The 23,702-nt window shown below is 50.6% G+C and overlaps 11 protein-coding genes across 11 annotated transcripts; 6 read left to right on the forward strand and 5 right to left on the reverse strand.

Annotated features, from left to right (window-relative positions):
* Nucleotides 1-50: 50 nt before the first annotated feature.
* On the reverse strand, nucleotides 51-1,296 carry J4E82_010090 (uncharacterized protein; the record flags this gene model as incomplete). The annotated part of the gene is made up of 3 exons (XM_051736306.1): nucleotides 51-522; nucleotides 580-912; nucleotides 1,196-1,296. 3 exons carry the CDS (start codon nucleotides 1,294-1,296, stop codon nucleotides 51-53), a joined length of 906 nt encoding a protein of 301 aa, XP_051583919.1.
* Nucleotides 1,297-1,579: 283 nt separating this feature from the next.
* Nucleotides 1,580-3,529, forward strand: J4E82_010091 (uncharacterized protein; the record flags this gene model as incomplete). The annotated part of the gene is made up of 6 exons (XM_051736307.1): nucleotides 1,580-1,616; nucleotides 1,676-1,740; nucleotides 1,797-1,850; nucleotides 1,907-2,236; nucleotides 2,296-2,725; nucleotides 2,781-3,529. The coding sequence occupies 6 exons, from the start codon at nucleotides 1,580-1,582 to the stop codon at nucleotides 3,527-3,529; spliced, it is 1,665 nt and encodes a 554-aa protein (XP_051583920.1).
* Nucleotides 3,530-3,840: 311 nt separating this feature from the next.
* J4E82_010092 (uncharacterized protein) lies at nucleotides 3,841-5,318 on the forward strand (the record flags this gene model as incomplete). The annotated part of the gene is made up of 5 exons (XM_051736308.1): nucleotides 3,841-4,046; nucleotides 4,113-4,473; nucleotides 4,568-4,899; nucleotides 4,953-5,135; nucleotides 5,210-5,318. The coding sequence occupies 5 exons, from the start codon at nucleotides 3,841-3,843 to the stop codon at nucleotides 5,316-5,318; spliced, it is 1,191 nt and encodes a 396-aa protein (XP_051583921.1).
* A 441-nt stretch (nucleotides 5,319-5,759) lies between these two features.
* On the reverse strand, nucleotides 5,760-7,104 carry J4E82_010093 (uncharacterized protein; the record flags this gene model as incomplete). The annotated part of the gene is made up of 5 exons (XM_051736309.1): nucleotides 5,760-6,651; nucleotides 6,704-6,760; nucleotides 6,811-6,929; nucleotides 6,990-7,025; nucleotides 7,075-7,104. 5 exons carry the CDS (start codon nucleotides 7,102-7,104, stop codon nucleotides 5,760-5,762), a joined length of 1,134 nt encoding a protein of 377 aa, XP_051583922.1.
* A 502-nt stretch (nucleotides 7,105-7,606) lies between these two features.
* Nucleotides 7,607-8,485, forward strand: J4E82_010094 (uncharacterized protein; the record flags this gene model as incomplete). Its single annotated transcript, XM_051736310.1, has 1 exon — nucleotides 7,607-8,485. The coding sequence occupies one exon, from the start codon at nucleotides 7,607-7,609 to the stop codon at nucleotides 8,483-8,485; it is 879 nt and encodes a 292-aa protein (XP_051583923.1).
* A 793-nt stretch (nucleotides 8,486-9,278) lies between these two features.
* Nucleotides 9,279-11,331, forward strand: J4E82_010095 (uncharacterized protein; the record flags this gene model as incomplete). Its single annotated transcript, XM_051736311.1, has 3 exons — nucleotides 9,279-9,530; nucleotides 9,586-10,231; nucleotides 10,955-11,331. 3 exons carry the CDS (start codon nucleotides 9,279-9,281, stop codon nucleotides 11,329-11,331), a joined length of 1,275 nt encoding a protein of 424 aa, XP_051583924.1.
* Nucleotides 11,332-13,851: 2,520 nt separating this feature from the next.
* J4E82_010096 (uncharacterized protein) lies at nucleotides 13,852-14,235 on the forward strand (the record flags this gene model as incomplete). The annotated part of the gene is made up of 2 exons (XM_051736312.1): nucleotides 13,852-14,076; nucleotides 14,128-14,235. The coding sequence occupies 2 exons, from the start codon at nucleotides 13,852-13,854 to the stop codon at nucleotides 14,233-14,235; spliced, it is 333 nt and encodes a 110-aa protein (XP_051583925.1).
* A 297-nt stretch (nucleotides 14,236-14,532) lies between these two features.
* On the reverse strand, nucleotides 14,533-16,657 carry J4E82_010097 (uncharacterized protein; the record flags this gene model as incomplete). Its single annotated transcript, XM_051736313.1, has 3 exons — nucleotides 14,533-15,751; nucleotides 15,882-16,293; nucleotides 16,393-16,657. 3 exons carry the CDS (start codon nucleotides 16,655-16,657, stop codon nucleotides 14,533-14,535), a joined length of 1,896 nt encoding a protein of 631 aa, XP_051583926.1.
* A 1,254-nt stretch (nucleotides 16,658-17,911) lies between these two features.
* J4E82_010098 (uncharacterized protein) lies at nucleotides 17,912-19,613 on the reverse strand (the record flags this gene model as incomplete). Its single annotated transcript, XM_051736314.1, has 2 exons — nucleotides 17,912-19,048; nucleotides 19,119-19,613. 2 exons carry the CDS (start codon nucleotides 19,611-19,613, stop codon nucleotides 17,912-17,914), a joined length of 1,632 nt encoding a protein of 543 aa, XP_051583927.1.
* Nucleotides 19,614-20,578: 965 nt separating this feature from the next.
* J4E82_010099 (uncharacterized protein) lies at nucleotides 20,579-21,916 on the forward strand (the record flags this gene model as incomplete). Its single annotated transcript, XM_051736315.1, has 6 exons — nucleotides 20,579-20,730; nucleotides 20,857-20,864; nucleotides 20,940-21,097; nucleotides 21,160-21,189; nucleotides 21,259-21,556; nucleotides 21,624-21,916. The coding sequence occupies 6 exons, from the start codon at nucleotides 20,579-20,581 to the stop codon at nucleotides 21,914-21,916; spliced, it is 939 nt and encodes a 312-aa protein (XP_051583928.1).
* A 199-nt stretch (nucleotides 21,917-22,115) lies between these two features.
* On the reverse strand, nucleotides 22,116-23,662 carry J4E82_010100 (uncharacterized protein; the record flags this gene model as incomplete). Its single annotated transcript, XM_051736316.1, has 3 exons — nucleotides 22,116-23,005; nucleotides 23,114-23,426; nucleotides 23,486-23,662. 3 exons carry the CDS (start codon nucleotides 23,660-23,662, stop codon nucleotides 22,116-22,118), a joined length of 1,380 nt encoding a protein of 459 aa, XP_051583929.1.
* Nucleotides 23,663-23,702: the final 40 nt, after the last annotated feature.

Below are 23,702 nucleotides of genomic sequence, written 5' to 3' on the forward strand. Positions count from 1 at the left end.
GTTCTATGCATTCAACGTTTTTCCTATACGAAGACGTGAATGCGCCTATACTATACATACGTCCAATCCTCCATGCGAACGCCGTCATTCGATCCGGCCGCCATCAGGCGTCCCCCGTCAACGGTAATTCTCGCGTTGTTCATGTAACCACCTGCCGCTGAAGCCAAAAAGAGGCAAGGCCCAACGATCTCTGTTTCTGCTCCCGCTCGCCCAGCCGGGCATCGTGCCACTGCCTTTGCCGCTTGGGGATTGGACTCTATCAGATCGCTGAGATCAGGTTTCGCAGAGACGCCAGTCATCTCGGAAGGGAAGATACCCGGGAGAATCGTGTTGACCCGTATTTTGAAGCTGTTAAGAGATCCATCAGTCCATGAAGCCTCTATCACTAGAATGAAGGACTTACGGTGTGAATCGCGAGGCGAGTAGACTTGCACAGTGCAGTGTCGCAGCCTTATCATTAGTGTCGATCCGACTGGGAGACAGACAAACTCACTTTGGATATCGGATACGACAATGCTCCAACTGTGCTAGGATACAATCAGCTCGAGCTTCGCAAGCAGACAACGTGTGATGACTTGCCGTTGTAGCATCATTCCTGCTATAGAGGCAATGACGATGACCGTCGGAGCTGGTGACTTGCGTAAAAGGGGAACCATCCTCGTGCTCATAAAGTAGACGCCGTTGACATTGATTGAATAGGTCGACTGGAAATTTTCATCATCAAGGCCGTGCCACAACAACTTCTCGACTGCGTCAGGATCGTTGTGTCGACCATCAAACTCTGATGCTTCAGCTTTCCAAGGACGATTTATTCCAGCGCAATTGATCAACACGTCGATGTGATCCTCAAGCTTTTGTAGCCCATTCACCAGCTCATCGACTCTTTGTTTAGACCCGACGTCGCCAGGTAGTCTTATAGAGTTAGCATTCTTGCTATAGTGAGATGGTCGAGTTGAGGTACGGCACTGGTGGGGCAGAATGACTTACGGTATGACCTTACCACGACTCGCTGCATTGATTTCGTCTGCTGCTGAATTGAGGACATCAGCTCTCCTGCCCACAATGTAGACCTTGGCGCCGTTAAACGCAAAACCGCCGGCTATGGCTAAGGGAAGATGTGAGCAAGGCCTAAAGCGACCACCGTATAGAACTACATACCTTTCCCAAGCCCCGAACCTCCTCCAGTCACGACGACAGTCTAAGAATTTCAGTAGCTGTAGCTCTACGTTGCGACCTACACACCTTCCCCTCGACAGAAAACAGCGAGGACAAGCCGAATGATTCGAGATCAAGCATCGCGGATGCTGAGCCAGATACTGTCTTATCTGACGGTGATGAGAGAACAAGAATAATACCTCAAACAAGAATCAGCGACGATGTGACCTATACAGCCCAGCCGAGTACCGCGACTTTGTGCCAACGTCATCGGAACGGGCCGGTGACCGGTCCGAATCGGTGTCGGATACGGCTCGGGCAGCTGAGTCCAACCACCATAAGTAACAATTTCCCGAATGTCCAGAACGGGCCTACCATCGCAACAACTATCAGAACACTATACGATTTGAGACATCAATCAAAAATGGGGTTTGGAATCGTCGAAGACCGCCCTACACCTCGTCAGTTCCTACCAATCCACGTCTAGATGTCGTATTAGTGCTAACCACGATACATACAGCCGAGGTCTACAATTGGCGAATCTACACACTCGCAATCGTAGCATCATTTGGAGCTCTCACATTCGTGAGTTAAAGGAAATATCTGTATCGAGAGCCAACAAGCTAAGCTCTTGTCATCAGGGCTACGATGGCTCGTTCTTCGGAACGACGCTCGCCCGAGCCAGCTTCCAGGAGGTAAGTCAATAGCATTGCGGCGAATCACTTTTACTTCTATAGCTGACGAACTCAAGCATTTCGGCTTCAAGGATATGTCCGCTTCTGCTCGAACATCCAACACGTCAAACATCACCTCGTCCTACCTCGCCGCGGGTTTCTTTGGATCACTCTCTGCTTGGCCGTCCAGCGAGACGCTTGGTCGGATTCGGGCAATGCAGGTCAGCTGCGCTATCTTTTTGGTCGGTGCTGTTCTCATGACTGCTACAACCTCGAGCTTGCCAATGATGTATGCCGGGCGAGCCTTGACTGGCTTTGGTGTGGGTGCTTTGACGGGTATCATCCCATCCTACATTGCGGAGGTGGCTCCCACCGCTATTCGTGGACAGTTGACCGGGTATTTTGACGTATGTATACACACCTACTTTCAAGATGTGCTGTGCTTATTTCTTTCCCCATCCTGCAGGTAGCATACCAAGTCGGCTCGTTGGTCGGTTTCTGGATCAACTACGGCATCAACCAGAACATGGGAGTTGACGCGGCGATCACCTTTCGCATTCCCTTGGCTATTCAAATCATCCCCGGAGGTCTTTTGGCTTTGGGGACGCTCATTCTTCGAGAGTCGCCTACTTTGTTATGGCGAAAGGGCAAGAGGGAACAAGCTATCAAGAACCTCTGCTACCTTCGCCAACTTCCTGCCGACCATCAATATATGCTGGAAGAGGTTGGCAGAATCGAGGCCAGGCTAGAAGAAGAAGAACGTCTATCTGGCGGTCAGACAGGTTGGTTGGCTATACTGCGTGGCTCGATGACCGAGATGAAGACTCCGAGCATTCGATTCCGGCTCGCCGTCATAGTTGGAATGTTCATGTTCCAGAATTGGTCTGGCTCCATCTGTAAACACACTCTCCTTCCTATGTCTCCCACCACAGCACTAACCTCTCTCAACAGGCATAAACTACTACTCTCCGATCCTATTTCGCTCCCTTCTCATCAGCGACGTGGCGCTATACACTGGGATATACGGAGTTTGCCGCTCAACTGCAGCTATTGCCTTTTATGCCTTCGTCGTGGACCGCACGGGTCGTCGACTGCCCTGGCTGATATCCGCCTCAGCATGCTCCCTGACTCTTTTGTATATCGCGATCTTCACAACGGTGGCCGACACAACCGTAGGCGCTCCGTCTGCCTCGGTTCACGCTGCCGGTACCGGCGCAACCGCGATGGTGATGCTTTACGGAATCTTCTGGAGTTTTGGAGGAAACGGTCTACCATGGATAGTAGCCGCAGAGATCTTTCCAGCCCGACTTAGGCCAATCACCGGTGCCTTTGCTGCTTCCTTGCAATGGTTCTTCAGTTTCATCCTCACGTTGGTCTTCCCGTATATGATTGCCTCTGACGTGGGCGCAAACGGGACATTCTTTTTCTTCTCCGCGCTTTGTTTCTTGACTGCTGTATTTACCTTCGTTTGGGTCCCCGAAACCAAGGCAGTGCCTATCGAGTGTTGCGAGGCGTTGTTCTCTGGCAAGATGCGGCATGCGGCCTGGCGAGCCGAAAAGCTCTTTCCACCGAACGGTATTCCACCTCTTCCTGACCATATCGCGGCGGGCGAAGCGGCATACATTCAGGCGCATCGGCCATCGTCACCTTCGTATGACTACAAGGTTAAGAACGAGCGGGAGGAGATCGAATCTGTATGAACATTTCAGTCCGCATCGATCCTGAGACGGCAGATAGGGAGGCTCACGAGGATACTGGCGTATGTTTGGTTGGAAATACCAATTGAGAGACTTGACATGTTTTGCTTTTTCCACCCGTCCCTTCGAACAACAGTAATCTGCATATGACGCTGCGTGCAATTCGGGATCTCCGACCGGCCCGAGACATGATGACTAATTTGACCCGCGAGCATAAAGCTGTACAAACTGTCAGTGATGCGTCTCAATGAACAACAGTCATACACTTTCGAACCGTGTTCTTGACTCCTATTGTTCTTGTTTGCATACCCACAATGTCCGCGGCGGGCGCTCCAGAAGTACCAATATATGCCCAGTGCGCTCGTACCGGCATACCAGCACTGGTTACACCTGAGTGTGTCTCCAAAGATGACGAACGAGCTCCAGCAATTCACTGCACCAATATTGCCGTGGCTGGCGGTGTTAGATATTCGACTTGGTTCGGAGGGTCCTATGAGGGCTCGATAGACACAAAGATCTGGTCAGTGCTCTTTTCCTCATTGTGAAGCTCGCGACTACTCGCAATACGACTAAAGGATGTGAGCAGGTTCTCTAAGAATGTTGATGGCAAGTGGACTAAGCCTCGTGACATCGCCGGCAACAAAGAAGGCGAGGAAGTCGTATATTGGAATCCGGTCCTCTTTATTCCTGACCGCTCCCGGCCGCAGCAACTTCATGTCTTCTTCAAGAAGTTCACGCCTATTCCCGTCTGGGTCACGTTCTGGACAAGCAGCAGTGATGGTGGAGAGACCTGGTCTGTAGCGAGAGAGCTCGTTCCTGGACCAGACGGCAAAGGAGGTAGAGGGCCGCAAAAGAATCCGCCGATAGTATTGAGCAACGGCGATTGGCTTTCGGTGGGATCGTACGAAGTTACCAATCCGCCAGGTAGTGAGGCCTATGGTGTATGGGTACGTCCTTGTTTGGTGTTTCTCTGCTACCTCCTCCGCTCTTTCCTCTGTTCTCTCGTCTGTTGTCGACGCGATGGCTCACGCTGACTTGCAGGACGCTTGGTCTGACACAGCGCCTAGACCTGGGCCTGGAGACGATTTTAAGCAAGGAGATAAGTGGATCCGATCTGATCTCATAGAGCTCCCCTCTGATCGCGGGAAGGCTGACGGCAGCTTCCCGGGAGAGGGTGTTATCCAACCTGGTGTATGGGAATCTCGAGACAAACCGGGCCATTGTCACATGACGATGCGATCCAGTGTTGGTTGCATCATCCAAGCGGACTCTACAGACTATGGTCGAACGTGGGGGCCTGCTTATAGGACATCGCTGCCGAACAACAACTCGGGTCATTGCGTGACAATCTTACGGGACGGAAGAGTTGTTTGGTGAGTTTGCATCCTGAGCGTGCATCGATGTTCAGGATCTAACGCAACGGAAGGGCCGGTAACTATCAGACGCAAAACTGGGGTCCGCGAACACCGTTGTGTCTTGCCATTAGTGAGGACGACGGCAAGACTTGGAAGCTTTGGGCAACGCTGGAGGATACGCCTCCGCCTGATGATTTCAAGCGAGTTATTGCGCTGGAAACGGGGATCGTGAATGACGGAAGATCTGAGTTCTCGTAAGTACTTTAGGAAATCTCGTTGACGAGCTGATGGGTTGAGAGGATGTTGGTTGGCTGACCATCAATCATAGGTACCCCTGCTTGACGCCCACGGAGGATGATGACGAAGACGGTGTTTGGGTCTCGTGGACATGGCAGCGACGTGGTATCATGGTTGCCAAAGTCGTTGATGGAAGATGATAGCCTTATCTAGGCGATGATGCATCGATATGTAACCAGAGTGCGGCGAAAAGCCCTTCTACAGTGATGAGCGGGTATCAACCTAAGCGAAGCCCGCCTAGCACCCGTAAGAGAATAATTCATATGGCGTTAAGTAACCACCGACCAATCAATGAATCGTTTCGTACTGAGGTGGTCGTTCTTTTTCTACAGTTCCTTTCCTCAGCCTTATTCCACTCTATCACGAACCCGATCACACATATCCAAAAACCAGCCTTGGTTTTGAGGCTCGCCCATCATGGCAATAAGCTAAATGTAGAATCCTGGATGATGAGAACGACCGGATTTTCACGTAGACTTCGGCCTCGCCTGATACATCGACGACAACACGAACAAGAACTATGGTGATTGCGTAATTATATGCTCTGCACACAACAATATGCCTTCTCAATCTCTATCAATCTACTGATTCTTTTGGAACTCTTCTGCCAAGACGTTCAAAATGGTGCTTAGCATAACAATCTCTTCCCGAGAGTCTAACACAGTAGTCTTGACTTCTGCGTCGCCGCTCAGGCAGCGATACAGCTCTTTGAACATCAACGTATAGTAATCCTCATATGTCGGCCGGATCGTCTCTTCCGAAAAGTCGCCGTTCGGGTGCCTGGACAGCGTTGTCGCAGTGATTGGCAAACCTTTGATATACGGCGAGTCAAAGGTAAGCTTAAGTCGCTGGTGCTGAGCCAGGACCTCGACGGTCGCGTCTACAGACAATACAGCATCTTCGCCTGACTCGTACGCAAGAACAAAGCCGTCGTATTGTAGCATGATAGACAGGAAGTTCCCTCGGGCGTTAGGAACAGCAGCAATAACACGGCGAGGATGACCGAACAGCTCTCGCATAAGACTCAGATCGTGCGGAGAGATGTGAAACTTGCAAGCCCGAATGTACTGTGCGACTGGTGATTCGTAGTCGAGGCCCGTATACTCCTCAAATTGGCTTCTGGCGACTTGAAGCCTCTCAGACGAAGCTTCTCTAGGGATATCCGAGAACCGTTGTGAGTAAGTCCCGCTCTGACTGATGATTCCATCCCTGACCCTCGATGTGAAGTTGCGAAATCGAACATAGTTGATCTGGGCTGGATCCAGTTTTCGCACAGCATCCTTGAACCTCAAGAACGCGGTCGCGTATCGTCTCATGTAACCGACGAATACCAACTTGCCGGAAGCGAGGCGTGCGGCCTCAATATCGTCCGCTTCTCGCAAGGTCTGAGCCATCGGCTTTTCAATGAAAAGATGCTTGCCGGCTCTCAGACACTGTACTGCGTGGATGCCATGAAACTCGCTGAAGATGGACCTTGATATCAGCAATCGTGCAGACTTGACACCAGTTGCAAAGTACGACTCACTCGGAATGACACATCAATACCATGTCAACGTCGGAGCACGCTGCCAGCATTTGGGGTCTGTTGGAGACGTGAGTACGGGGGCATGGACTAGATAGGACCGGACCTACACGTCAGTGAAGGTGCGAGGGATGTTGAACTTTCGTGAACAATGCTCTACGGCTTGTTTTGAAACATCCACTATTGCTGTAACCTTGTACATATGTGAAAGCAAGCCTAGGGTGGGTAGCTACATGCTAGAGTTAGTCGAACGAGATCGTTACTATACATCAGATATGTATGACCTTACATGTGTGCACATTGCGATTTCCCCAGCACCGACAACCTGCGTCTAGTCAGATGGCCAATCCGCAGTGCTTGCTACATTAACTTACAGCGACATTGATAACACCACTACTGGACATGTTGATGTGGAGGATTGCTGTTTACGTTTCCGTACGTGTGAGCAGGCAATCAAGGTAGGCTAGTCACAAGTAGCAAAATGTAGAGCCGCCTTCGGAATGAAGGTATATATCAAACTCAGCTGGACAAGGGTATTGGGTTCCAACAGTCCCATATTGTCTGCCCGATGCCGAGATAAGGAAGAACGACCCCGCGCGGGGTACCTCATCGTGCAGCAATTGAGGTTACGGAGTCGGGGAGAACCCGGTCGGGCCGGTCCGTCCAGCCTTGTCGCTTTCGGAAGCAATAACCGACCCGACAACACCTTTCATTGCGGGTTTGATATAGTCGGATGAAAACATACGCTTTCTCCGCATTGTTCTATTACCTGTACATTCATCAACTATGCGCATCGCTGTTTTCGATGTTAGCCACTGGCATTTTCCGCTATATATCCCCGTCCTGACCGACCCTGGCATCACAGTCGTTGGAATATGCGATAGCGAGGGCTTCGCGGGCCCCGAAATGGCACGTCGACTCAATTGCCCGTTGCTGTCGCGCGGCGAATTGCTCAATCTTGACTTTGACTTTGCAATGGTCTTCAGCCGGCACTCGGAGATGGCGGCGACCGCCCGAATGATCATCGACAAAGGACGGCCATTCCTGATCGAAAAGCCTTGTGGGCTGAACACAGCCGAAGTCGCTGCACTCCTTCAAGCAGCGGATAAAGCTGGCATCTTCGTCACTGTCCCGTTTATTCTGCGTGTGAGCGACCTGGCACGCGAGCTTAGTCAAAACGGATCGCTATCGCCTGCTGGTTTTCGACATTTGTCATTCCGCTTTATTGTCGGATCGTCCAGTCGGTACGAAACAAATGGCTGCAAATGGATGCTTACAAAAGCTACGGCCGGTGGTGGGTCCATTCTCAATGTCGGCGTGCACTTTTTCGATCTTCTGGAATCACTGACCGAAAGTCGAATAATCTCGGTTTCGGCACAAACGAGGACATTCCGCGAAGACATTGACATTGACGAGTTGGCTATGTTCACAGTAACCATGTCTTCTGGTCAAATTGCCCATGTACATACAGGATATCTGTACCCTGGCACGCCGGATGACCAGCGCGAGTTCGGCTTTTCGGTCTCTCACGATACTGCATATCTCCAGGGATTCGCTGACCAGATTGTCGTAAAGTCTGCTGACGGCGTGTCGCGGTCCGCAACTGTCGAGTACAACACCGACGAGTTCTATCCCATATTCTTCCGGGACGCGCTCGCTCGTTGCCGCGCAGGCCAGCGGCCGCTTGTCGGTCTCGAGGAGGCGCAACGTGCATTGTCTGTCGTCGAGGCGGGATATCGTTCAGCTCAGCAGGATGGCGCTTCAGTTGCAGTGTCGCTGATTTAGGAAGAGCCGTCTTTGGAGATTCCGATAGGCCGACACACCCATACCTATGTCATCTCTTTTTGGACTCCACTCCGCAGCGAAAGTCAACTTCAGATGCGCCTATCGTTCTTGCCTTGTGTCTTGGCTCTTGTAGTTCCAGAATCACCATCTTTTTCTAAGTGTCGTTCTGAAGCGAAAACATCGAGGCACTCTTGCTCGGCATGCAGCTCTGTTCTAATCAGCCGGGGTGACATCAGATACAGAAAGGCTAGATAAGTAGCATTGGATATAGCAGCACTTTGTGGGCCTGAAGATGAGAATACGAATGATGATGATTGAACAACAAAGATAACGCAAGTCGTAGGCCGCGTGCTTTTACGGACGATGAACTTCTCCTGCAAATAGGGTTGTTATCATACAACAGGCCAGAACCGGTGTTTTTGTGGGCGCGGGCATACGAGTTCGCGCTCGCGTCTTCAGCAAGGCCGAGATGTGTAAGGCTGCCCGCCTCATTTCGCGCACAGACATGATAGTGACGTCACATATCGTCAACTTGGGAGCCGGACGAAAGATGTCTTCTTGCCTGTAGGGGTCGCAAAGTCGACTGTCTTGCTACACTGCCACCGGCTAAACGTGCTCACCAAAGCTGTGATAAAGCTATGAAGACCTCAAATAATTGACTGTTCTGTCACTCACCCGCCAGCTAACACAATATCTCTACGTGTTTACTAGCATTCACGTCCTTCTGCTTATTACATAGCATCCAATTCCCACTTCTGAGCATCACGTCCTTCATCCTCTGAAACGCACCAACATGGCTGCGGTATTGATAACTGGCGCTACTGGAAAGCAAGGCGGTTCCGTTGTGAACGCGCTTCTCAAGGCCAACAGCGAGTTGCAGATTCTCGCCCTTACGCGCAACGCGCAGTCAGCATCCGCACAGAGGCTTGCCCAGAAGTCTCCGAAGATCAAGCTCGTTACGGGCAATCTAGACACGATTGAAGATGTCTTCAATTCAGCAAGACAAGCAACCAACCTGCCCATCTGGGGGGTGTTCAGTGTGCAGGTAATCTAGAGAGATGACTTGTCCCGCGCAACATTGCAGATGCTGACAACAGCAGGTTCCAATGGGAGGTGGACAAAACGCCCAGAGCGAAGAGCGTCAAGGCAAAGCCCTGGTTGATGCCTCGCTCAAACACGGTGTGAAACACTTTGTCTACTCGTCCGTCGATCGCGGCGGCTCGAGATCTGACAAAGACCCCACTAACATTCCGCACTTTATCAGCAAACACAACATCGAGCAGCACCTGTTTAGCAAGGTGGACAGCAATAGCAGCATGAACTACACCGTCCTTCGTCCTGTCGCTTTCTTCGAAAACCTAATGCCAAATTTCTTCGGCAAAGTTTTTACAACAAGCTGGCAGACGACATTGCGCCGAGACCAGAAGCTACAGCTAATCGCCACGAGTGACATTGGCTTCTTCGCAGCCGAGGCTTTCATGAAGCCTAAAGAGTATCTCAACGAGAGGATATCGATTGCAGGAGACGAGTTGACTTACGATGAGTTCAAGACGATTTTCGAGGAGAAGACAGGTCAGAATCTGCCGACGACGTACAGATTGATATCGGCGGCGATCAACGGGATGGTTAAGGAGCTAGGCTACATGTTTCAGTGGTTCCGCGATGTTGGGTATGGAGCAGACATTCCTAGCCTGAAGGAGCGTAATCCGGAGCTCAAGGACTTCAAGACCTGGCTGGATGTTGAGAGTGCATGGAAGACTCGATGATCGAAAGTCGCAGCAATTCATCTGACGACGTTAGATGTGTAGCGGTATCAGCTGCTGTGCTGTCTTTTGCGGCGGCCTTGCTATGCATACCACAGCGCCAACTGGACTTGAACGAGCAGGAGATACATGCAGCCTCAACGACCACGGTCGCCCAACAGTCATAAGCTCATGGTGCTAGACTCTGCGATTGTGCGAATATGCTATGGAGATGGAGTCAGGAGGGGACCGTGCGCGGACAAGAGAAAGTTGACATCGTTCTGCCGCTTTAGAGTTTGTTCCTCGAATACATACGCTGCATGTCTTTATTCCACTACACTCCTGTTGATACCGCTGTTCGTGTTGTTGTGCGATGCCAATAGCAATGTTTAGACAGTACGTCGCGTCCCTTCCTATCAGGGCAAGGTGGCGTTGCTTACCGTGCGGGGATCGATAGTTGACTTGTCTAAACGGCCGAGCTATCCGGTAAGACTAAGCACAGCATCGCTTGCGTCAGAGACTCCGATTACCCGGATAGGACTAGAAAACCACCCACTTCCTTGCAGTCCTCCCTTCCCTTATTCTGAAATCAACAATTCTTCTGCATACCTATACACGAGGTTTCGGACAAATCTCATCATGAACATTGGCTTCATCGTTGTTGGCTGTATTCTGGCCTTTATACTTTGCCCCACCCTTATATTGTTCCTCTTTTTCAGTTGCTTAGACGGGTACAAGGCTTACAAACGTACCAAAGCCTGGCATAAATGTCGTGACCAGCACTTCATCGACACACAGTCACCTGAAACCATCCGATGCCTCCCTGAAAAGAACAGCGATCTGAAATTCTATGACACTGAGGACGAGGAAGAACACCATCAGCGCAAGGCCGAGGAGAAAGCAGATAAGCATCTCACTTTCTATGGGAAACTTTGGAAAGAGTTTCGCAACCAGCAGTCAGGCAAAATAGGATCTGATGAAATGAAGAAGAAGGATCGCGAAGAAAGGAGGAAATTGGCTAAAGCGGTAGTGAGGGAATTAGATCTCAGGGAGCGCAACAAGGCGAAGAATACCAACAAAGTGCACTCTCCGGGGACTTTGTAAGCCGAAGTCACTATTCATGTCCAATAAGCCTGCAGCAACACATCCTGTATTTTCTTTTTTGTCTTCCCTATCCGCAAGCCAGTGTTGTGACGTTAAGTCGTGAAATGACAGTCCAAAGTGCATCTCAGCGTGCTGGCACGCACGTCATCATGAGACAGTCAATGCGTATCTGCGAAGAATTGAGTTAGCTAGGGAGGAAGCTGGAGTTAGAGCAATAAGACTGCAGATTGAAAAGTCAATTCGAAGTCGAGAATGCGCATTCTGGTGGTTCACCCGCCGCACAAACAACAAGATCATCAAAATGCATCCAGTTAGCCGTTCATCGTCAATAGCTCTTGGCAGACAGTAACTGAAAGTAGGTGTTTAGATGCTATCGTGAAAGTCGTGAGAAATATCAACGTTTGCTCATTGTGGCATGTACAGTTGTTGACGCAGAGATCGCTCAGCTGGGGAGGACTACGTGCCGGCGCGCGTAGTGCACAGGTTCGCGTAACGCCCCACCCCCACGACAACACATCTTCAACGCGTCACAACTACACTGATCGGGGTCGGATTTGAGAAGCGATTGAAGAAACAAAATCGCGCAATCAAGGAAATGATTTCTCACATAACAAAGTCACCGCCAAGTACGGTGTTGAGCGCAGTACGCTCGTTCGAAAGGACTAAGGCCTAACAAGACTCCGCAACGTTGCGCATCAACTCCTCCACCCAGAATACGAAGCCGAGCTTGTATGACATATCGAAACGCTTACTGAACGGCGTTTGCTGATCATTTGGCTAGCAAAGAGGTCTCCAAAAGCTGGGTCACCCGGTTCCTCAGGCATCACAGCTGCAATACTCATGAATCTGTTGTGTTGTGGGTGGGGCGTTACGCGCACCGGCACTGTTCAATCAACCGCTGGCGAACGCGGCGCGGGGAAGTGGTGAGCGCCAACTGCGCCACCCCAGACTCCGGCAAGCGCCCATTTACAGCCTGCTCGACGTGGGCTGAAGCTGCGCATTCAGGATGCGCGAAAGTTACCGCTTATGCTCTGCATCCCTTGACTCTCTTCGCACCTCCATACTTATCACAATCTACCAATCATGACTGATGTTTATAGCCTAGGAAAAGCATGTCTGCGCCCGATGCAGCTTCTGAAGCGTTTGCCGAGCGATAGCTTCGATCTACCGTGTTTGTGCGTCTAATGCCCATGGTTAGGAAACACATGTGCCGACATAGCCACAGATGCTTTTGGAACGATGACTTGATAGTAGTGGATCAAGTGCATCTACCAGCGAGAGGTCAACGCTAACTATCAAGAATCAGGCAAGCAGTTACGTCGCCGACCACTGGAACCCCGACAACGAAAAGGACAGGGAAGATGGTGAAACAACTGCTGCAGGCGATACGTGCTGCCGCCAATGAACTCGAAAGCCGTAGTTAGAGGCGGAAGAAGGGCCATTGCTGTGATACAGGCATATCATGGGTATGGAGCTGGAGTATAGCTGTGAACGCCCCCAAGGTTTCCCCAGCGGTTGAATTGCACAACGAATCTACGCTACTGTACATTGCACAGGAAAAGCACGAAAGGTCAATAAGAAAAGCCTTGGTCAAGATGCCTACCGTCGCTTTCTATCAAGATAGGTTCGCATCCGTGCCGTGCCTCCTGCCCTTGATGCTGCTGGGCGTAGGCCCTTGGTGGCTGGTATGAGGGACTTTACTTCGATTATTTCCAGTTCTGGACCATGCAGGCGATACATTGCATCCGAAGTATCAAGGCACCACGTTATGCTGGTCTAGTCTCTAAAGGATGCCTTACAGTGAACAACGACATAGATACCAGCACCCGGGTTGTGTAACGTAATCTTACATAGTTTCTGGCTTACCGTTTCGTAACATCTCTGTTGCATTTGAGGCCTCTAGGTAAAGTCGCCGTTCAGAAGTCTACAAGCAGTTCCACTGGCCTAGAACCATGCAGGGTCTGGGGGCCTTACATAATACATCTACCGGTGGCTAGCGTGGGGCCTCGCATCGATATTATAGATCCGTAAGGAAGGGGCCGCTCCGCCCGCCCCTTGGAAGCGTCCTTATTGGTTCGTTGGACAGGGGTCGTATCACAACCCACAGAGGCTCAGATGTATCGTGTAAAGAGTTACTACAACCCAGGCCTCCCGCTATCGCAGACGACCTTGGGATGCCGGCCTAGCTTATCTATTCTAAGCTCGATTCAACCAACTCATCTCCAGGGGCCATCCGGATCTCACTACCGGTCCTATGGCATAGACAGCATTGCACTCTGTGTAGCCTTCGTTCCCATGTGTTATCGCCAAATAGCGTCAACAAGCAAGTAATCTCTCAACTCGAGATGGTTAGACGCTTCTATCAAGGCCTCCCACCGCAGCTCCTAACTATTGCAATGCAAGCTTAGTACAGCTAACCTCTCATGTATAAAGGGCCTTTGATCCATCGTCAATTCATCAAAGCACTTCATTCAAACTTCAACAACAATACTTCACCAATACTCGAATCTTTCGCTCAATATGCAGCTTACCAAGTGTCTCTCCGTTCTCGCCTTTGTGCCATTCTTGGCCGGTGCCAACCCACTTGCCGTCGAAGACGTCTCTTCTGTCAACCACTTTCCTCTCGAAGCCCGTGGCGGCATCGACTTCTGCGGCAGCGACTTGCGCGCAGCCGGCGACTCTTGCACGTTTGGGGGCGGCGAATCGGACCCGCATGCTTGTGGTATCAAGGACAGAGCTGTAGTTGTAAGTCTTTGCATCTTTTGAATTGGAGATCTGAGGTCTGACAACAGAAAGCTATACTGCGTGAATGGCAAGTGGGCTATCAACCACCGCTGCGCTCAGGGCCAGCAGTGCATGTGCGACAAGGGCACTCCCAAGCGAGGCAACCTCGTCTGCCGATAGATAAATAGCTACTTCTTAGTTGTAATCGTGGCAGGGCAGAGATTGAGAGCCATTGACTTCTATATTGGAGAAGCTCTTCTTTATACAACTTTAGCTACTACTCTACGTATCTCTATGTAACCACAGTATGTTCTACTAGATTCTGCTCGCAGTACATATTTGAATACTTGATCTAAGAAAGATCAAAGTGTGACGTAGATCTAACGTGTAGTAGATAGACAAGTCGGCCCAATGGGAGCATGCGTTTGAGATATAAAGTCTACTGGGATATATTCCCCAAGCTACTACAAATGATACTCAGTTCTTATATGGCGGGTGAGCGACACCTTCCTTGAGTGCTTTCAGCCGCAACGCAAGCAGCTTGGATACGTAACGAGTCATGGGGAGGAAGCCAACCATAATCCAAAGATTTGGCACACCAGACTCCCTGAAAGCTGTCTTGGCTTCTCCCTCCTCATCTACACCCCATATTGGCCCAACTCTGCTCGCGATCTCATCTCCAAGTGTAGCGCGGATAGATTCGATCGTGTTTGTGAAACCAGTCGCGAATACAACTAGATCGAATTCTCTCTCTCGACCTCCACTCAAGACCGCTTTATCCTCTGTGAAGTGGTCGATATAACCCTGCTCAACCTTGATCTTGCCGTCAATGATCTCCTTGCAAGCGCCTGCGTCGAAGTAGAAACCGCCGTTGCGAGTTTGACCTAATGTCGCATTGCCTGTGTTACGCTGACCCCTCCATGTCCGCAAGCCTTTAGCATTCAAGCCATCGAGAAGCGGCTTATCGAGGTCTTCGAGAACCTTTGCATTACGCCTGCCAAGCTCTTCACCAGGACCGCAGGGGGTTGCGAAGAATAGCCGGTCCTGCTCCTCTAGTTTCGGGATATCACGGGTCCTGCTATCCGGAGCATAGCCTCCTAAGATACGCGGTACGGAGTGAGTAAGAGACATGACATAGGTCGGGGATCGCTGGAGGAGGGTGACATCGATGCCGCGACGAGAGCAGTCATAAGCCGTGTCGAAAGCAGAAGATGATGTTCCAACGACACAAACTTTCTTGAAGCCTCGAGAGCTGTCATGAGCACTAGAGTGCCGAATCGTGCCCTTGAATCTATCCAAGCCAGGCACATCTGGCATCGAGGGCAGACCACAGAGCGAGGTAGCCATGACCAGCTGCTTAGGGTGAAGTACTCGGCTTTCCTTGCCTTCCTTGTTTATAGTGACGGTCCAACGGCCTTGCTCATCTTGCTTGGCATTGGTGACAGTGGATTTGGTCCAGACGTTCAGGTCAAGTGCTGAAGCGTACCACTGCATGTAGAGGCCTTGCTTTTGGGCCGGGGTATAGGTCGGCCAGCCCTTAGGGTATGGGAAGTACGGTAGCGCATCAGGCCAGTGAGGAAAGTGAAGAGAGAGGTATTCGTAACGCTTCCGCCAGATATCGCCGATCTCGTCGCTTTTCTCGATGATCAAACTGTCCATGCCAAGGGCTTTCAGCCGTGCGGCCATGGCTAAACCACTGTAACACGCGGGTCAGTAAGTATAATTCCAATCATACTGTTACTACGGGCGCTTCGCGGCCGAGTAGAGCATGTGAACATGAGAACCAAAGGAAGGAGACAATATGGGGGCTGGGCTAAGTTGCTTACTTTTGTCCGCCACCAATGATCAAAACCTCAGGGTCAGCAGCGTCAACATCTAGTGCTCTCTGCTTCTCCCAGCTGATCAAACCAGTCCTGTGGCCATCCTCAGGGGGAACTTCAGGATGGTCGATGAGCTCCTCTGCGACTGTATGCATTGTGTAGATCTTCCAGCCATCATTCTTGGTGAGAACAGAATTAATGACCGCCGAAGCGACTACAGCATCTGTCTCGAAGGAAACGACGAATTGCAGGTGGGCGAAATCGGAATATGGTCGAGCAACCTTTGGCGCAGGGTTAAGGAAGTGGAAGTTCCTAGCTCGAGTTTGGGGGAATAAGTCGGTCGCGGCTCTCAGGATCGCTGGTCGCCAATTGAACGTACGGAAATCCCATGTGAATGACAACTTATCACGCCACACGCCTGTGAATTTGAGGAGTAGATGTCAGCTACAGCTAGAATGTACGCCATGCTCACTGTCGGGTAGGGCACTAGGAAGATACACAATGAAGCCAGACTCACCATAGTCGAGGAAGAGATCGGCGAATGCGTTAGCGTCCCCCTTTCTCATGACAGTAGAGAGTTTCTCCACGATGCCCTCTGCCTCAAGTTGAGCATTGCAATCGGCCGGTATATCAATTCCTAGTATGTCGGTCGTCGGGAGAGGGTGATTGTATTTGAAGTCGTACATGAAGTCATCCGCCACAGGAGGCTTCGGGACCTCATTTTTGCTGATGACGATGTCGGTCTTGATTTCAGGCGCAGGGATTGTATCAATAGAGCCCATCGTTCCGTCTCGTGCAGTGGATTTGTTGTATTTGGAGGCGTGAAAGATGAGACGAAAGGTCAACAACAGACTTGATGCTGCCAATTACAACTGACAGCATTGAGCGTTATGGCGGTCTCTTATATCGCCAGGTCAATCGATAGAGGTGTATTCCGCGATAGTAAGACTGCCTAGCATTACTTGAAGGGACGTGCATCGGCGGAAAACACACGTCTGAACCCTGCAGTACTGCGTGCCTGCTCAAGTGGGGTCCAAGTTTCGGCGGTTGGTTCTCCATAGCTAAGAGGGACCAAAACTTGGAAAACCAATGACAAGGATGGCGGATGTGGCCGTTCGCATGACCTGTTCAGTCTACAGTCTGCAGTTCTTGACGTTGTTGGTGCTGGAAAAGCGGGAAGGCGGAATGTGGGGTACCGCCGAAGACAGCAGACGCAACCAACGCTTTACCCAAAACAGTAATTTTCGCCGAACATTCCATGGAGATTCCTAAGTAACTCAGCGTCCATAGATCCCGTCCCACCGAAAGGTGGGTCGTATTGCTCATGTTATGCAGAGAGATTGACATTCTGTGATACTGCAAGAAACCTTGTGCGCGATGTAGCTCCATATTTCCAAAGTCCGACTCCGCACAACGGTCGGCTTGCGATCCGAAGGGGATATGATATCCATGTTCGGGCGAATCGCGTGTCCGGTGGTGGAAAAGATCCGAAGACACGAGATAGTATCGATACTTTCTTGGGTGGCTTCCAACCTTACATCTTGTTCCGTCTATTCGCAAAGACCTTTCCTCTCCATACGCATGGTTTTCCATCCATAATGAAGCCTACTACAGGTGATGATGAGTGCACTCAGTAATGTGGATAGCAGGCTTCGTCCGTTTTCTTAGTCCCACATTTCGCCTCAGCTATATAGCCACTACGTGCATTGCGCGTTGATTCACTCTATGCTGCGAACGACTATCCAATTCCGTATCAGATTTTGGAACGAACAGCAAGCATAGTATACGATTGAGTAGACATATACTGCTCGTGTGCAGGATCGTCCTCATAAGCGTTAGCTGTTCCAATCACTGTTCATCACATAGACACGGAGATGCTGTTTTCCTTTTGTCACAAATGCATTTACCACGAAATGGCGGATCTGTCCTTTATTCACTACGAACGGCTCGAACTCAACCTTCGTACACCCATCAACAGCTCTATGTTAGGAAATAGAGCCTTGACTAGCCTGATCCCTCTACTTCACTGATCGACCTCAAACGACTCCGTGATCAGCTCCGACTCCCCGGCGCACACGCGTCTCAAGAATTTCCCTCTCTTCCTGTGCTGCATTGTCCCCAAAAACAAAATCCATCTGCTCCAAAGTCTTGCCCATCGTCTCGGGAACCAGAAAGTATGCCCATATAGACGCCAGAAAGCACATAGACCCATAGAATATGTACATACCAAACCCGATGCTCTCGAGCATTGGTGGAGTAGCGACACCAACAGTAAAGTTGCAGAGCCAGTTCACACACACTGCCATAGCGACACCCTTGGCTCGAGAGCTTCCCGTGTATACCTCCGCTGGTAAGACCCAACCAAGACAAGAGTAGGACATTCCAAATACCAGGATGAAGATGAACGCCATGGCCACGGCTGCCCATCCCGCAGAAGTGTTGGCAGACCAGTCGTCTGAGTAGATTCCAGTCAGTACCGCCATGATTCCCCAAGTGATAGCGCCGCCAAGGGCACCAAAGATGGCTAAGGGTCTACGGCCAACGTGATCGATGATGACAAAGCAAAGTGCCACACCTACTAACTGCAGGATGTTGAAAATTCCCGACATAGTAAGCGCCATCTCTGGGTCTTGACCAAGAGAAGCGAACAAAGTTGGGGCGTAGTAGATGAAGCCGTTGACTCCAGAAAACTGCTGAAAGAAGGTGGCGCCTACAGCTACAGCCGTGCGACGCCATGTCTTCTTCTTAAGTAGATCTAGCCAGCCTAGGATCTCTAGCTTGAAACCAGAAACCCCTGGGTGGTGCTTCTCTTGGATAGACTTCTCAACCTCTACCTCGGTAAGGATGGCGTTGTACTCGGCCTGCACGCGAGGATCGGTTTCCGGGAGACCTCGTAGGCGCCTCAGACTTTGAAGACATTCTTCTTTGCGACCAACTAGGGCGAGCCATCGAGGCGAAAAGGGATAGAAAAGTAGTCCGACACCGAGAAATGTGGCACTGACCATCTGTAGACCAAAAGGAAGTCGGAAAGATGCCTCGCTGGCGATGTGACGCGTGCCGTAAGTAGTATAGAAGGAGATAACGACACCGGATACGATACAGATCGATTCCAACACTAGTAGAGTACCTCGAAGGTTCGGTGGAGAGAGTTCCGATATGTAGATAGGTGCACCCTGTTTTTAACGTGTTCGAGTCAGAGATGTGGCTCTGTGAAGTAGCAGAAAAACAAGGAGCAGCACTCACCATTGCTAGTGTTCCCACACCAACACCACCGATAGTCCTCCCAGCAACTAGTACTGCGTAATTCGGAGCCGCCGTCTGCATAATAGCACCGATGTTGAAGATCACGACAGCGACGGTCAAAGCCCATTTACGCGAGATCCTATCGGCTAACGCCGGCATGAAGAGGCACCCGATGAAGGCACCAAGCTCCAGCATGCCAGTCATAAAACTCTTGCCGAATGCAGTTTCCGTCCTAGGGAACACGGCGTGGAACTGTGGCATAACATTGATGATAGAGATAACTCCTTGGTCGTAACCAAAGGAAAAGCCACCTAACGACGCCAGGAGAGCTGCTCCGAAGACGTAAGGCGATCCAATAAGTCCTGGAATGCCGTTCTTTCCGTACGAGATGTCGGCGTCGTTGACTACCACCATCGTATTGTCCTCGATGTTTTCCACCCTGGCAACGTCTGCATCTGCTTTCGACATGTCATCGTAGGGATCGTTCTTCTCCATGGTGAGGTTGTGGGTGAAGGATAAGAAGAAAGATATTTGTGGAGAGAGTTGGTGACTGAGAGAAAGGTTGCAGAAGAGAACGAAGAGCTTTATAAGTCTTCCGCGATAGAAGAGGTAAGCCTCTCAACGAGAAGAGCCTGGAAACGTTTAAAAGGTCCGAGGTTCTAGCATCACCGACCCCATGGGGCGTGGATGTGTACGGGGTGGAATGGGAAGCGCATGAATCGGAGCCTAAGATCGAGTCATTGCATGAAGGATTGCATTGGCCAGAACCCCACAACTCTTGGTGCCGGGCTCTAAGGTACTAACGCTCCGAAGATGATCGCTGTCTGAGAAGGGAGGCCATTCGAGCTAGCTGTGATTTGGTCGCATCTGTGCATAACCTGGGGATTTCCACGGGGACGGGCGGCGCCACCGGCCAACATAGCCCGATTAGTCAATATTCAGCGACGCAACCAACTTTTGTTGCTTACGCGGCCATCACAGAAAGAGCCGCATTGCGGGGGAAGCGCCACATGTTTAGTGATCCGAGCGAGCCCAAGGCAAACGGCACTGGGATAAACCAAACATCTCTGGAATTATGTCATGGTGGATAATATGATAGTCAAACTCCTCCAGAAGGCAGATATTGCTGTTTTCGGACGCAAATGCAGGTCTTCTTCGGCGGAGCATTCTTTTCGGGCCCATTGTTCCGGCATAGATGGCATGCTGGAATTTCGGCGAACATAAGGTTCATTACCAAGTTCTCCTCCTTCAAGTTGGCATCTTGCCACTACATAAACGTGACAAGGATAAGACGAATACCGAGCCCAACCAATCTGTCGAGTTGCTACACTTTGTTATTCTTCATATACACTCTATATTCGCACATCTCATTGAGTGTGTAAACGATTCGTTGGTTTCAAGGAATCAAAGGCCAGACGAAGAGCACATTCATCAACCCGTAAAGCACGACTACGACCAAAATGGCCCTTGTAGCTTCTCAATTCAAGCTCAACACAGGAGCAACCATTCCTGCTGTTGGCCTGGGTGGGTTTATTCCTAGGAACGAAGAAAGAACACAGAAGGAATGGCTAATTGTGTATGCGAAGGTACCTGGAGGTCGGAGCCCGGCGAAGTACGCGACGCAGTATCTTTCGCCCTAAAGCAGGGATACCGTCACATTGATGCAGCTTTGTAGGTGTAGTAACGTCTCTATCGTCTCGAACAACGATGAAAATTGCTTTTACTGATTGCTACGTAGGATTTATGGTACGTCTGGAACTACCAGCCCATCGCGGTATATGTGAACTATGATTCAAATGCTAACATGTCGTCTTCCTTCAGGTAATGAAAATGAGGTTGGCCAAGGTATCAAGGATAGTGGTGTGCCTCGTGAGGAGATATTCTTGACGAGCAAGCTATGGAACACCCACCAGCCCAACGTTAAAGAGGGTCTACAAAAGTCATTAGACGCCTTGGGCACAGACTATCTCGATCTTTACGTACGTAACGATCCTTCATCTCGATGGATGCACACAGGAGCAATTATCTGATACTCCGATAGCTCATCCACTGGCCGGTGCGCCTAGTCCCTGTAAGTGCAGAGCCTCCCTTCGATCAGTCGACCATGTAGCAAGTAGCTAACTCGGAAACACTGGCACAGAACGAATCTAGCGAGCTTCTCCCCGTGAATCCGGATGGCACACGATCTGTTGACCGAGACTGGGACCAAAGTGAAACTTGGCGCCAGATGGAAGAGGTTTACAAATCTGGCAAAGTCAAGGCCATTGGAGTCGCCAACTGGTCGATTCCTTACCTAGAGAAACTGAGCAAGACTTGGAAGGTCGTCCCCGCAGTCAATCAGGTGGAGCTACACCCTTTCCTGCCTCAGCACAAGCTCCGGGAGTACTGTGCAAAGCATGATATATTGCTAGAGGCATATTCTCCACTCGGATCAGCAGGTGAGTGGAAGATATGTCATGATGAACACATCTATTTAGTCGTTGCTAACCTCGGCTCTTCCTTTAGGCGCACCTATCATGTCCGACGACAGTATTCAGGCGGTCGCAAAGAAATACGATGTGTCCCCTGCTACGATTCTGATCAGCTACCATGTTAACAAGGGAGTGGTCGTCTTGCCAAAGTCTGTACATGAGAAGAGGATCATCAGCAACAAGACAGTCATTGAGTTGTCTGATGAGGATATAGCGCTACTGGATGATCTGGCTGCCAAAGGCAAGGCAAAGCGCATCAACACACCGTTGTGGGGATGGGATCTCGGCTTTGATGACTGGTATGGTCCCTCAGCAAGTTCCCACTAGATGGGCTAGGATAGGGTTGCTACAAGAAAACATAAAAGCCACTGTTCGCTAAGGTTATACGACTCTGTCTTGGAAGGTTTTCTTTACCATGCCTCACCATCTTCACGTAAGCCGTGTCACTATGATAAACAGTTCGACCGCCTCATCAAAGGCATAGCATGACACGAGGTGATCGACGTCTTCATGCAGCTTATGCGCACTACGTACGTAAGTCACCTTGAGTCGCATCCCCAGCCCCACCATTGAGTGCGTTCACGGCATGACTGATATTCCAAGCGAAGTCAGTTCTGAGCTTGTGGAGGATTGACATCAAAGCTGATCGCTCCCCGGCGTCGCGCACGTATTTACCGCACATGGAAATCGCAACAGCAGCGGCCGTGAGTGCCTCATGTCGATCCGAGTGGCATGCCGCGAGCCCGCAGATGGTTCTCATGGAATGCAAGAAGAGTGCCTCGGAAGCTTGGGATGCAAGCTCACCGCCTCCTAGCCTCCGATTCTGGAGCTGTGCCTCGTGGTTAGCTAGCATCATCCGCCCGAACTCGATGTGCTGGAGAGCCATGACTTGACATGGGTTGGCCAACCACAACTCGGGGAAATAGCGTCCTTGTTGCGGCGCGTTCTGCCGGGAATAGAGTGGTTGGAAGCAGGAAGGTGGTCGCGTATCCCAATCGAATTCGAAGGCCTTCAGCGCGCCCCACAGCTCCGATGCGCTCGCGTAACCATCGTCGCTCACATCGAACCCATCGCTACCAAAATGCAGCTTTAGCACGTGCGCGCACCATACGAGGACTCTCCTGGTCCACAAGTAGTCGTCATCAATCTCGCCATCGTGGACATGTCGGCAGTCCTTGAACGATGGGAGGGGTAATCTTATGGGACGCTGATACAGCAGCACTGCCCATATTTCCATCCGCAGAGCTACTAGGTATGCCGCGATATTCGCAGATAGATGGTTTGGTTGAAAGATGGGAAGTGGGGTGAAGAGGCTGGGTAGAGCTTGTCCCAACCCACGCCCTTGTGCGAACTGCGTTTCGAAGTTGTGTTGCACCGCTCTTTGAAAGACCTCGAAATCTGATCCGGTCATCAAAACTGGGAGAATTTTGTTAGATCATGATTCCCAACTTGGAAAAGTCGAAGCCGACTGCTAGATGCAGATGCAAGATAGTCGGGAAGAGGGGGCAGGGGTCATGCTCTCACCATCATTTTGTTCATGGAATCGAAGGATAGTGATAGCTGACAGTATATCGCCATCTGCATGTTCCTCTGGATTAGCAGAAGCATCGATAAGAAGATTAATGCATGTGCTCTGGTATTGCATCACTGACTCCTCGGTAAGATGTGGCAGCTTTGTTCCTTGGAACTCAACCATCCCTGGTGATGATGACTCCGTGGACATTCGTAGCAGATATTGAGCGGAAATCCCGCATATAGCATTGAGGACTAGGGAGTTTCTCAAAGCTCGCATAGGAAGATGCGTAGCGAAATGGCCGGTTCTATCTGTCGTATCAAACTAAGCATCAAAAGTCAAAACTATGTACCTAGAATTCCTTGATGAGTTTCGCCACTTACTGTTGTTGCCAACTCTTGTGCGAAGCATCGAATAAGGCATGCTTCTTGTGGACCCAATGGACCAGGCGTCATAGGAGGGTTAGGCGCGTCCTGGAAACTCCAGGATGGAAGCAACATTGGTCCTAGGTCTGACGCAATGACCTCGCCCCGATCCGAATCTTCGGAATAGCTAGGCATGCTTGGAGATGGTCCGAAACCATCCGAACCCTCGTCAAGC

The sequence above is a fragment of the Alternaria postmessia genome (assembly GCF_024291825.1).
Source record: "Alternaria postmessia strain BMP 2775 chromosome Unknown scaffold_111, whole genome shotgun sequence".
Classification (NCBI taxonomy): Eukaryota; Fungi; Ascomycota; class Dothideomycetes; order Pleosporales; family Pleosporaceae; genus Alternaria; species Alternaria postmessia.